The sequence below is a fragment of the Panthera onca genome, chromosome B2, assembly GCF_046562875.1.
Source record: "Panthera onca isolate mPanOnc1 chromosome B2, mPanOnc1 haplotype 2, whole genome shotgun sequence".
Taxonomy (NCBI): Eukaryota; Metazoa; Chordata; class Mammalia; order Carnivora; family Felidae; genus Panthera; species Panthera onca.
In genome coordinates, this window is record NC_138343.1 from 136,310,561 (window position 1) to 136,324,175 (window position 13,615).

General features: G+C 39.7%; 1 protein-coding gene across 17 annotated transcripts in view; it reads right to left on the bottom strand.

Moving 5' to 3' along the window:
• SYNE1 (spectrin repeat containing nuclear envelope protein 1) overlaps positions 1-13,615 on the bottom strand; it is a 470,951-nt gene that overhangs the window by 70,096 nt on the left and 387,240 nt on the right. For all 17 annotated transcript variants that reach the window (XM_078447468.2, XM_078447476.2, XM_078447472.2 and 14 more), the window contains 5 exons: positions 12,308-12,402; positions 9,131-9,365; positions 6,973-7,167; positions 3,265-3,390; positions 531-686 (listed from right to left, as the gene is read on the bottom strand). In XM_078447468.2, coding sequence (XP_078303594.2) covers positions 531-686; positions 3,265-3,390; positions 6,973-7,167; positions 9,131-9,365; positions 12,308-12,402 — 807 coding nt within the window. The remainder of the gene's footprint in view (positions 1-530; positions 687-3,264; positions 3,391-6,972; positions 7,168-9,130; positions 9,366-12,307; positions 12,403-13,615) is intronic.

Here is a 13,615-nt window from a genome sequence, read left to right on the forward strand (position 1 = left end):
CCGCCAATCTTTCCCTCTCATTTCAAAATCAAAATCCAATCTGGGATCTCTTTTAAGCTATTAAGAAGGTACGAATCAGGTCTGACTAAAAATGCCAAACACATGAATTACGAGGAAACAACTCTGGTAAATCAATAAGCCACGACAATTCCAAACACAAAACCACCCCCACAGTTTTAGCCGAAGTTGCAAATAAAACAAAGCTTTTTCACATGTTAAAGTAGAAAAAGACCACCAGTATCCACCTAGCAAGACCCCATCCGTGAACCAAAAAACTGGTTTTCCTCTTACACTGTTTTGCTGGCCAGTGGAAGGGACAGCGAGAGAATCCAGTTTGGATGCATTTCAAATATAATATTAAGATTTAATTGACTTAATCTGAAATATGCTCACAAAAACCAGAGTTCTTCCTCTGTGTCTACTCTGAGTTATGGGATGGGTCCAAACGTGGGTCAAGCCATTTGACGCTCCAAGCCATCTTCCAGTTTTCCACCTTACCGAGCTAACGCGGAGTCTAGACTTCATCCTACCTGGTGGCACAGTTCTTCCCACTGTCTCTGCAGAAGCTCCATGCGTTCGTTCAGGATGGAGATATCATCGGCGCTGATGTAGGCACAGAGGGTGTCCTTCAGCAGAGCCAACTGAGCCAAGTCATCTGTCCAGTTCCCAGCTGCATTTTCCAACTCCTAGATTAAAGAAAAAAGCAACAACCCCCCCCCCCAAAAAACGTGAATACCCATGGATATCTATCATCAATTTCTGAGGTGTATTAGGAATCCCCTCTTGGTACAATGATCTTTCCATCCCATTCTATTTGAACATCTCACTTGGTATCTACTTTATTTGCTCTGATGTAATCTGATACTTGGCCAAGTTCTACTGACAAAACCCCCAGTTGCTTACAGAATCTTCCTATGATCTATTTGCCATTTAATTGATCGTTTTGGCACATCTTTTCTAAGCTGAAGTTTCATCACTGCATGATCTTCTTTACTTTTAAACTGATTTCATAAACGGCTGATCTAGCCTTTATTTTTGTCCTGAGTTACTGATCATGTTAACAAAATATTTTCAAACAAACAAACTCCTAGGTTAACTTTCACCTTCAAACACTATGAAGTTGCTACAGTCTGTGATAGAGACTTAACACAGTTGCTGAAAAGATCCATTGCTATTATTACTCAATTGAAAATAACGGAAATACATTTCCTCTAGGAACACAGATTTCTTCAAGTTACTGAAGAAAATTATGTACTCTGTCCTTTTGGGGAATGATTTAAGAACAAATCCATAAAATACTATTTGGATGAGCTGACGTTGGTTTTTGCATGCTTTGAACCGATGACCAGCTTTGCAATTTGTATAACCTGCTTTTTGCCAGCTGTTGATGCTTTTAGATTCCAGCCAATTTTGTGTATAAATCGAGTATTTCACGTGGCTTTTCCCCTATCTTTTTGTCTCTTCACACAGGAGACAAGTTTCCAAAAGCAAAGGCAATTAACAGTCCTGTTTGAGGCTAACTTCTCAGGCAATTTAGACAAACAAGATTTTAGTCTGAATTTTCCAGGTAATTGCTTTGTTTTGCTGCAAAGGGTGCTTTGGGGAAGAGTAGCAGAGAGCTGGACCAAAATGCATCCTTTTAATCTCTGAACTTAATAGCAGGGTATGTTTGTAACTGTTGTATTTTAGGAGACGAGGTCCCATGGTAACAGTATTTGGCTGAAAGACCAAACCATCCAGGTGGATTAAATATACAGTATTTCTGCTTATATTTGCAGACATTAAACTGTTAAACCAATGTAAAGATTTTTCCCCTTTTAATTCCAATTTCTAGGCCCTAACCCAAACATCAGATATAACCCACGGTGTAAGGATTATAAAAGAAACACCACCACCACCAAAAACCAACTGTTTCAGACCCACGGACTCCGTTAGATGAGTCCATGTAGTAAAAATACAGCCTCTGGATTCAGGCAGCCCTGATACTGACTCACTTTGAGACATTATTAAACTTCTAGAAGGCTCAGGTTTCACATCTATAAAACAGAAATAACAGATTGTACTTGTAAGCTTGTGTTTATGCCAACTGAGATAATATTGGCATAATCACTGGCACATTGGAGGAGCCCAATTGATGCTCGTTTGTTTATCAAAATTTTCTTTAATCACTTCTTATAAACTGACAAACGCTTTAATCTTGGCGTATTTCTGAATTTACATCTCAAGATAATATTTTCCTTATTTGCCATCCATGATGTAATTAATGTATATTATCTCTTATTTTTCCTAAACCTGCCTCTTTCAAGTTTCAAAGAATATCCTTAAATTTTGATACTGGTGGAAAATTCTGACATCATGATTTTAAGACTTTTTAAAAAATCAACCTTTCTTTAATGCTTATGACTTCTTAGAGTGAAGCAGAGAACTTCTGCTTCAAATCCAAATCATTTAAGTACGTGTGAAGTTTTAAACAGCATTACTCTAGAGCAGTAATTTGCAAATGATTGGGGAATGCAAAGACATGCATTATTTGGGGGAGAAAGAGCATTTGCAAAGACAGTTTTTACTGGATCTGCACATCGTTCGGCAGAGAACTGCCATCCAAAGACTTCAGCTGACTAGATGGGCATGGACAGAACAAATCCTACAGCCACTAGGTCATTTTGGTCTCCATGAGTTCATGATGCAGGGAGGGGTCTGTATCAGCTCCTGATTTGTTTCCAACTGTGACTTGACAGGTTGACCTTACTCTTTAGGTAGTCAGGGCCCTGAGAGTAACTGAATGACCGTGTCTCTCCATGCTCTGACTGAAATCAGCTACTTAGAGATCCCATTTTCCTTATGGAAGAGTCTGGAGGACAGGGTGTTCCTCCAACGGTCACCGTCTGCAGAATTTCCAGGCTGCCAAGCCTCGCTCTTCTTTCCGTAAACTAGACTATTCTGCTGCAACAACTCCCCAGTGTAGATGCTTTAAAAAGACTGTGTTTATTGCCCTTGATCCAGCTTTTAAATATCTTTTAATGCTGTGTTTTCCATTGTCATTTGCTTTCTCAAGATAATCCAGGAACTAGCCTATAATTTCATCAGCTGCAATAAATCAACAACCAAGTTTCACCAGAGTTGCCTGCCCCAACGCAATATCCTAGGAACGTGCATCTACATGTAGACAGCTACAGCAGTTTGACAGAATTAGGCTTTCAGGGGCAACATTACAGCAGAAGCAGACAGGTAAGTGATGGCTAAAACGTCAGTCCAGTAATTCACCTTGCAACGCATCTGCTCTGCATGGAGCTCTTCGTGGTGATCTGGCAGGGGTGGAGACAGCTTCTTTTTGAAAGTTCGTAGCTTCTCCAGAGAATCAGCTATACCATTCTCACATTTTTCCCAGTCCTAGAATGGGAGGAGAAAGAAAGTTCATGGTTTTTTTTTTTCTTTGTAGGAAACTGGAATGAAGGCCAAACACTCTCCTGAATCCCAGAGAAACAACAAAGATACCCTGGTGAATAACGCGAAGGGGAGTCCACATCCATTTTCACGTAGGCAGCATCAGAACAGTGGGAGTTCTACATTTATGCTATGCCTCAGTTTTCCCTATGACAATGGGCATACAGACTCGATGACTGTTGGAGGGTTGCAGGAAGCAATGGGTGTGAATGCACCAAATACAATGCCCAGAATATTACGGGGACTCAAAAATGTTATCTGGATCTGAATCAATCCGCAGAGGTTAAGAGTATAATTGTACTATTTTGCCCCTTTCCTAGCCCCATCTACGATGTGTCTACACTACCTCAAATGCTCTATAAGAGATAAAAAAGAGAATATGGAATCTCTTTCAGGATGAAATGTGTTTGAATAAGAAAAGTGAGATGAAATGTAAAAATAATATAACCTTGACTCTGATTCAATTCATTATATGACTAGTATGAGGCACATAAATTTGAATTGTTACAGAACTAGAAATATACAACTACAAAAGGCTGGCACTTGGTGGGCTCTATCTTGATCCTGCTGAAACATGTCACAAAGGGTTGAGTATATAACACATAAAATGGGAAACAATCAGCAAATGGAAGAAGAGAGATAAGGCAAAATGTTAAAAATATACATCTAGTATGCCAAACACTAATGAGTGCTCTGAAGAAGAATATCGCCAAGGTGAGTGGTAGATAGAGGCTGGTGGTATACAGAGGGGTAGATCGGTAGATCTCTACAGAGTGACAAAGAATATACATTATGTGGTTATATTTCAGATGGTTACACACCAAACTGGTAACAGTGGATACCTCTGGTGGCAGTATAGAGGAAATTTCATTTTTCACTCTACATACTTCAATTATTACCTGCATTTTTTTTCAGACACATGTATTTCTTTCTTTATTAAAAAAAAGTAAAAGAAAAAAATTATTAAAGGAACCATAATGGACCATATCTACAAATTAAGTCCTATCTGGTGTCTCAGAGACAGTTCAAATTAAATTTATCTAAATAGATCTCCTTAATTTTGCCTACTACCTCCCATTCCTGTCCCCCCCCACCCCTTTCTGGTACCCCACCCCCACCCCCATGTCCAGTGGCCACTCCCCACAACTTAAACTACTGAACTCCCAAGAAAGACAACTAGAAATGCTTTCGGTAGTGAGCATGGTACCTTTTCCCTCACATTATCTCTTCCTTTGTCACCAGTCTTTTCTCATCTGGGCTCTTTCTATCTCCTCTCCTGACACTTTACTTTTAGTGCAGCAGCCCATAGGTGCTATGAGCGCACCTGTCTTCTGTAAGAAGTGCTGACTAAAGCACCTCCCTACCCAAAAGGTCTTTTGGTTTCTAATCAGACTGAGCATTTGGCCCAAGATTCTCACTGCACTTTTAAATTCCTCCAGGGAACTTCCTAGAGTGCATAACCACATTCTCTCTTTCCATTTACCAGAAAAAAACAAACAAAAACAAACAAAAAAACCACAAACTGTCAGTCTTGGACAGATCTGTTCCAATTCCCCCCTGTTGAAGTATCTCAGTATTCCCAGGCTACAATGAGTTCATTAATGCTCAGCATAGTGAGATCTTCTTACTAAATTCAGCAGCATTCTCCATGCACTCTTCACAGTCTGAAACCTATCCACATGCCATCGATTAATGTTCATTGATCTAAACGAGAAAAGGCCAGTTTCCTATTTTCCATAATAAAACTAAGAGGCAACAGGAAAGCATGTGAACATATAGGCCATAGAATTATATAATCACTGTATTCCTGGCATATTTACTCAGAGCATTAAATCAAGAGCTAAACACAGGTAAGCACCATAGCTGTGGTATGAAGATACACTAAGATAAAGAAAATGACATTAAAATTAGAATTTAGCTGCATAAATTTCTTCTTAGGCAATTAGGTCCTCATGTCTGATTTAAAATAAAATCAACTTAACAAAATAAACTAAAAAATAAAATAAAATCAACTTTAACAAGAATAAGGATTCCCCTTTCCAAGGATGGCTTGGATTCTGAAGCTATAACCCTGTCTTTTTGCTACATGAATTACAAGGGACTAGCAAGATGGCATGGTCTGTGATCATCTGTCAAAGCGGACGGACATCTTACACGCCAACAGACAGACTGGCGAGAAAAGTGAATGCAGTGACTCAGCCATTTCGCCTTATTAAATTCTCGGGGGTGCGTCCAAAAATCACATTGCAAATAAAGAAAAATATAGGATTAACATGATCTCTACAGAATGAGTTACAATGTTTTTAATCCTTTCCTGAAAGCAAAAAAGAAGAAAAAAGAATCAGGCGTATTGTATTACTGATGAATTGCGCTGTGCGCAAATAAAAGTTCTTTATCAAACGTTCAGTGGTATTTTTGATGGAGTGTTTCCTACACAGAAGGTAATATATTATTAAATAAAATCCAACAGAATAAACCCAATGGGTGTGCATACTTTAAGTATTATAAAAGCAAAACGTGTTCCATTCCCTTTGGTTATTACCTGTGATCCAAAAAAGTGGCAGGCCAAACTCAATAGATAATTTTGTTAAAGTGTTGGTGATTATCAACATATACAAAACTTGACTCCTTAGCTCTGTTCACTTTTTGATATGATAATAATACCAACAATGACAATTACTATCATTTACTGAATGCCCAAATGTGCAGGTATCGTGCCGCCTGTTTCACCTTCATTATATCATTAAATCCTCACGATGCCATGTGCAGGAGGGGTTATCATACCCACGCTATAGAGGAGGAAACTGAGGCTTAGACAGGTTGAGTTAACCAGGTTACTTGGTTTATTATGCTTTTAACTTGGATTTATCTGAGTAGAGACCATGCTCTTTTTCCAATGCATGTATCATCATGTTTTATATATAGTATTATCAAGTGAGGGGGGAGAAAACTGGATTGTGGGGGGTCTGGATAAATGTACATCTCCCTGAACTTGCAGTGTGATCAGTATGCTCTCTGTATCCAACGAAAGGCTTAATATACCTCCCGAATTTTATCTCGTAGCAACGTGCTTGGATAAGTGAAAATGAAATCAAGAGTATCTTCTTGGATAGGTTTTTCTTGCTATAAAATAAGAGATATCGATCTTAAAAACCACTTTAGAGTCTCAGATCAGGGAGTGGAATCTACTCCTTGCATTCCTGTTTGGATTTATAAAGTCATCACACGGTTCTTGGCTTAGCACGGACCATTAATCAGAATTCATCACTTGGACAGACTTATTAGACTTAAAACTACTTAATGGGGGGATTTTTCTGCAAGACACATTGCTGAAAACTAGGAAACCTCTCCAGCTCGTGCAAGACAGGACAAAGTCTTAAATAAGACAGAGGGTATCAAAAACCTGCAGGGTGTGAGTTAATCTTCGCATCATCTGATTCGAAAGCTAACAACAGGACGAAGCAGCGCAACCACCTGTGTGGCTCCTTAAACTGCATCAGGTCTCTAGGAGGAAGGAGATGAACTTACTTTCAGCAGGAAGGCCAGCTTTTTCTTCTGTTCCTCCAGACGCACACTGGCCGATCTCCATTTCTCTTGGATTTCAGCGAGTTCCGCCTGCAAGGCGGCCTCAGCTCCACTGTCGGCGGAGAGCAGAAGCTGCTTGCCAGCCTCCACTGTTAGGATGTAGCTGCCTTGTTGTCGCAGGAACACTTTTTCTTTGAACTGAAAGGAACCGTTGCTTTTTACTTTCTCATTCTTTTCTTCACCATATCCCTATTCCAAGGATTTTTAAACGACTCTACGGGTTTTCATACATAGCACGCCCCCTCGATACAACAAACATTACTGAGCGCGTACTCTGGGCACGAATGACGCAATGTATACACACGAGTGAGGATTCGACAGGGGGAGGCTTAGTTTCTGTCCCCAAATTAAATGCAGTCACAATGCAATATGAAAACTGCCCCATGAGACTGATGTGTAGGGAACCCACTCCTACATATTTTAAGTTTTATTATGGTCTTTTTATTTCTTCTGCCGAAAACATTTAGGACACTTGTTTGATACAAACAACCGATTCCAAGAAAGACCAGTGCTCAAATATCTAACCCATGTGGATGCAAGACAGGCTTCCTCGAAGGGAAAAGGCTTCATGAGTCTTACAGACATAGGAACACGACTAGATTAAGAAGGACCCGGTGTGAGGAGGGCCAGGAGTCAGTCAGAGGAATCCTTCCACACAGAGAAATGAAGATGGGAAAATTTGCCATTGAGATAAAGATGATGAATTCAGGATCCTGGATGCAGTTTTCAGGGGGAATGCAGTATGCGGGTGACAGAGCGGCAGAAGAGGACACAAGACCACACTTGCAAAGGCATTTTTTTTTTTTAATAGTGAAAGTGACCGAGATTCACAGGGGAATATTAAGCAAGGAAGTGATGTGTTTGGATTACAACACTTTGCAGGAGGGTAGAAGACGGAATGGCAGGTGGGCATATATTGGATATACTAACAGGTTAGAAAGCTGTCGTCTACGGGGCACCTGGGTGGCTCAGTCAGTTGAGCGTCCAACTTCGGCCTAGGTAATGATCTTGTGAGTTCAAGCCCCGCATCCGGCTCTGTGCTGACAGCTCAGAGCGTGGAGCCTCCTTCAGATTCTGTATCTCGCTCTCGCTCTCTGCCTCTCCCCCATTCACGCTCTGTCTGTCTCTCTCTCAAAAATAAATAAACATTAAAAAAAGAAGAAGAAGAAGAAGAAGAAGAAGAAGAAGAAGAAGAAAGCTATCATCTATCATGAGCACGGCTAAGGCAGTGGCAGTGGGAATATATTAGATATAGGAAGGGAGAGGAAAAGAATATAGCTCTAGAGCACCTCCCAGGGTCCAAGTGATAGAAGCGTTAGCCGCTGCCAGACATTTCCTTGAGCTGGGGATGTGGGAAATGGACTGCTGGAGAATGGCTGGTCCTGAGAACACAGGCCCTGCTGGAAGCTGGAACCCATGGTGCACACTAGGTCTGTATGCACACATATATAATCTGAATATATAAGTTGAAAGCTCAGGAGGTAGATGGGACTAGAAGATACCACGCTGGCCCTTCTCTGCTGGTAGCAGGCAGACACATGTGTGGATGAGGTCTCCCAGAGAAGCGAGGAGAAAGAAAGCAGAGAGCAGTGACCGCCAAAGCAAAAGGAGACCATAAAACATACTGGGAAGCACTGATAAGAGCACTAGCACTGTCTAAGGGGCTGGAGTCCCCAGTTCCCAGATAGATGGAAGTACGGAGCCAAGCCAGGAATGGACAAAAAGCTGAGACAGGACCTAGACTTTTATCTTTTCCGGAATGCTTAAGTTACACATTTACGTTGCTCGTGAGTATAATCAATGCGGTGTTCCTTTCCCGGCCACTGCCTTTGCCTCCATGCTGGGGATTAGTGAGCTGCTGGGAGGCACTGGTGTGGAAAGTGGAGAGGGTCTGTAAGCAGCTGGGCCCGACCAGACAGAGTGTCGTCACCATACACGGGCTTTGTAATGCAATCGTATTGTGTGTTACTGTTGACACTCGGGAACAATGATTGTCCTCATTCCAGTGTCACTCCAGAATCCTTGCGAAGAACTGAGGCGAGGGTAAAGCGTGCAGTGGAAACACAGAAGAGGTTTAAAGACCGTGTGTTTTGCACCTTACCTGCACTTCATCAAAGAGGGTCCTTGCCTGCTGCAGTGGTATTGGGACACTTCCGAGAGCACTCACGGGAAGATAGGACACTTCAACCAACCATTTACGAAGCTTTTCTGCCATCTCCCTGTACCGCCTCCACTGGCGAATTTGGCTGTCGATGATGCCCCTCCTTTGCTGGGCCCTGCGAATCACTCCCTGCCACTGATTGCTGAGAAGGGTCAGTTTCAGGTTGAATTCATCCCTGGTGCGGAAACAATTACATAGGGAGGAAACTGTGTTACCCTGGGTACATTTTCATAATCAGACATGCCTACACACAATGTGCATATGCTTGGTGACCCTAAGCCCTGAGAAGTGAGTTAGGGCAGAGGTTTTCAAATATCATTCCAGGATCTGTTACTGGGTCTATTTCAAGTCATTTTTAAAATTTATAGCAGTCAAACTATTGGTTTTGGCAAACAGTTGAGTATTTTCATGTCTCAGCACAGGTTAAAGGCATATCTGTAAAGTCACTGTCATCTCTTCTCTCCCTGAGTACACAAGAGGTGGGGAGCATTGGGTAGTGACACCACGGGAATGTGCCCAAACCCTAAGAAGTGTATGCAGCAGGAGGCGACATCTTGTTCGTGCTACAGCGGGGAGAAAATGAGGACCAAAACTTATTTATACACTTCAGTTTTCAGCCAGAATTATAAGCCACTTTGGATGAACAACATGGGGTTATTTCAGCCAGAATCATAAGCCACTTAAATAAAACCATGTTATTTAAAAATGTTTCTTTAAAACTGTCCTTGGAAACTCTCTGTATTCTCTTACAGTAAACAGCCCTAATCTTTAGCAAATTATCCTACATATGAATCTAGATCGTCCCCTCTACATGTTAAGCCTACTTCATTTTGTTCTTAGAAAAATGCAAACTATCTAGTTATCATTGTCTGTATGAAGGTTGTCCATATACTTAAAGAGAGTAAGTTTTATGTAAGTGTTCTTAACTTCAGGCTAAATAATCTCAGACCTTTTAGTTTGTCCTTCCTACATCTGTGTTTTCAACCTTAAAAAGGGGGTTGGTAGTTCTCTACGAAGTGTTAATTTGTGGTTCTACAATTCGTTTGTCCTATCAAATAGAATGAATTTCTCTGTAGATTAGAGCATTATTCACCTTTGAATACTAAAGTGTAACATCACTTGTTTTTTCTCTATCACGTAAGTTTTCCTTTTCTTCCCTTCCATATACTATTTTCTCCTCTTGAGGGTGGCTTCCAATCTGAGCTTGACTTACTGTTCTGGACCCCTACTTTCTTGACACCTCTCATTATCTAGGCCCACTATACACCTTGGTTTTGTAAACCAAATGTATTATTGGTGCTTCTTGCTTCTGAAAGGAAATTCTGATATTAATAATCTAATTGCAGTAGAATCAAATGTGATGAATTAGGTTCATGAAACTCCCCCAGAAGTTACAAGCATCCATCATCTCCGAAAACATTTAACTGCAGGACTTGAGAACGTCCTGCAACATGAAAAGTACCCTGCACAGTACTTTCCCCCTCAGGCCACCATCCACCATGTCTTTGGAGCCCTTGTCCTCAACAGTCCTGAGCTTCCTGCCAGTGTGAGGAAGTACTTACCACATGACACTGTCCCTGTGGCTGAACTTGAACTCTCAACACGAAATTTAGAAATGAACTTTTAAAACACAATACATTCCTAATCTGGGGCTTTCGCGCTCTAATCCGAATTTTTTTTTTTCCTTTCAACTTTGAGAATTATCCTTGGTTCAACCCTCCCATTTTCTTCTTTTTGGTGTTTCTCCTTAACTGTTAACATTTACAATTGAATAGATGTTGGCTTGTACATGATTTTTAAATTTTGTTTTACTTCCTCACTTAAACTTTTATAATACTGTTATAGAGTTGATCAAGGGAGGCTAAAGCAAGAATAAGCTAATTGAATTTGAATTTGTTTTATTTTGAAGGCCTTAAATTCTCAGTAAAGCCCATGTTTAAGTCTGGCTCACTTTGAACAGAATAAATATGGATTCAGCATTTTTGTATCCTTGGGATAATTACCTAGTAGTTTTCAATTGCTGGGTTGTGATGAGTCACTGGGTTGTCCTCCTGAATCTAATACTACACTGTATGTTAACTAACTTGAATTTACATACATAATTTTTTAGAAAAGAGTAAATACGTTATCATATTTTGTTGTTCCATAGCATGACCATGAAAATGTTCCATGTTACCTCCAAAGAAATATCCACTCAAAACTGAAATTGCTTCCAAAACATTAAAAAAAAAAAAAAACCTTTTAATAAAAACAATGATTTATGTTCTGTTTTGTTTGTTTTTGTTTTTTCATTTTTGAAAAAAACACTAAGTTAATTCTAATCACGGTTACTGGGCCTTAATATGGGAGAGATGATTTTATGTAATAAATGCAGTTATACTCCAATATCACCACATAAAGTCGATGCAATAGACTAGCTATTGTTCCCAGGAAATGTAAACACAGTATGAAATGGTCAATTCATATACCAGAAGTCGAAAGATGAGCTAGATTTTGCCTCTTCATTTTTAATAAAGAGGCAATCTGCTAAGTAAATGAAGAGGAAGCAGGATTTCAGTTTGTGTGTCTGCTGCCTTAAGGCAGCCAACCATTTTCAAACCTGGAATTACCATGCTATGGGAAAGCTGTCTGGTCCTGACTAAAAACCAGCTACTTAGCTGAGTGACCTTGGTCACATCAGTTCACATTTCTGGACCTCAAGTTTTCATCTATAAGTAAGAGAGATGATCTAGTGATCTCTATGCTCCCTTGAGGATACAATTTCTGTAGCTGTATGAGAATATTAGAAGCATCTGTTTATAAACCATTGATACATCATCGATACAATTTGTTCTGATCTATTCATTAATTCCAGTCTCCTGCAGAGGTCTGGAGAAGGTTGGCTAGGTGATTTCCAATTACTCTCTGTCCTTTATATAATATAATAGCAGTTCTTAAAGAAGACTCAATACTCACTCATTTCCGAGATTCAGACAAGCCTCTCCTTCAATTACTGAGGCTCCATTGCAGCACAATTGCCTTAGGAAGATTAGATACATGCCCTCTAATCTGCTCATTAAAGAGAAAATAACTAATTCACTGGAAACTTTCTTCATAATAATATATCAAGGATCCTACCTGTCATCAACTTGACCTTGTTCTAGAAGACGCTGCCCATCAATAATGATCGAGTGCAAAATCTGCTGACGACTGAACATCTCTGCTTGAAACAACTATTATTTGAAAAATAGAAAAACATACTTTAGAGTTCCCAATTTCAGTGACCAGTTTTCTGGTAACTTTCCAAAAATTCTGGTTTTAGCAAAGCTTTGAAAAATGTTTCCAGTTGAATCAGGATATGTGTAAAATCCTGCAGTATAGAAATAATGCATTAAAAAATTTTTTTTAGTGTTTATTTTTGAGAGAGAGATGGAGTGCAAGTGGGGTACAGGCAAAGAGAGAGAGGGAGACACAGAATCTGAAGCAGGCTCCAGGCCCTGAGCTGTCAGCACAGAGCCTGACGCGGGGCTTGAACTCACAAGCTGCGAGATCGTGACCTGAGCCCAAGTTGGACACTCAACCGACTGAGCCACCCAGGCACCCCGAAATAATATATTTTTAAACAACCAATTAAGATATACTTAAAGTTTCATTTTTGTTTAGTAAAACTAAGTGACTAAAGGTAGAATTATGTTTCACTTCTTTCAAAATCACCTAATAACATTAAGTGTCAACACATAATTAGTATTCTGTTTTTTTTTCAGATAGGGAATAGCTTAAGATCTTTTAGAAAGTTGAAAAGACTTTAAAACCTCGCATTTTTTAAGTCACTGTTTTTTAACTTAATTTGGTTAATAAAATTTTTTCGCTAAAAAAATTCAACAGAAAGTTTGTCAAATTATTTCCACAGTTAAGAGATAGTTTTATCTCTTATCACAGTTTTATTGAGATAATAATTCACATGCCTTAACAATTCACCTACTTAGAGTCTATAATTTCAGGACTTTAATTATGCTCCCAGAGTTGGGCACACACCACGACAATCAATTTTAGACTATTTTCTTTAGACCATTACCCTGAAAAGAACTCCACACTCAGCAATCACTCCCCATTTCTTCCCAGTCCATGAGCACTAGGTAATCACTAACATTTTCTGTGTCTATGCATTTGCCTACTCTGGATATTTCATGTAAATAGCATCCTGCCTGTCTTTTGTGACTGGCTTCTTTCCACTTAGCATAATGTTTTCAATGTTGACCATGTGAAGTATGTATCATCACCACATTCCTTTTGATTGCTGAATAGTATTCCACACATTTTACTTATTCATTCATCAGCTGATGGATATTTAAGTTGTTCCCACTTGTGGGTTACTATAAATAACACTGATATGGACGATATTCTTGCACAAATTTTTCTGGACACATATTTTCATTTCTCTTGGGT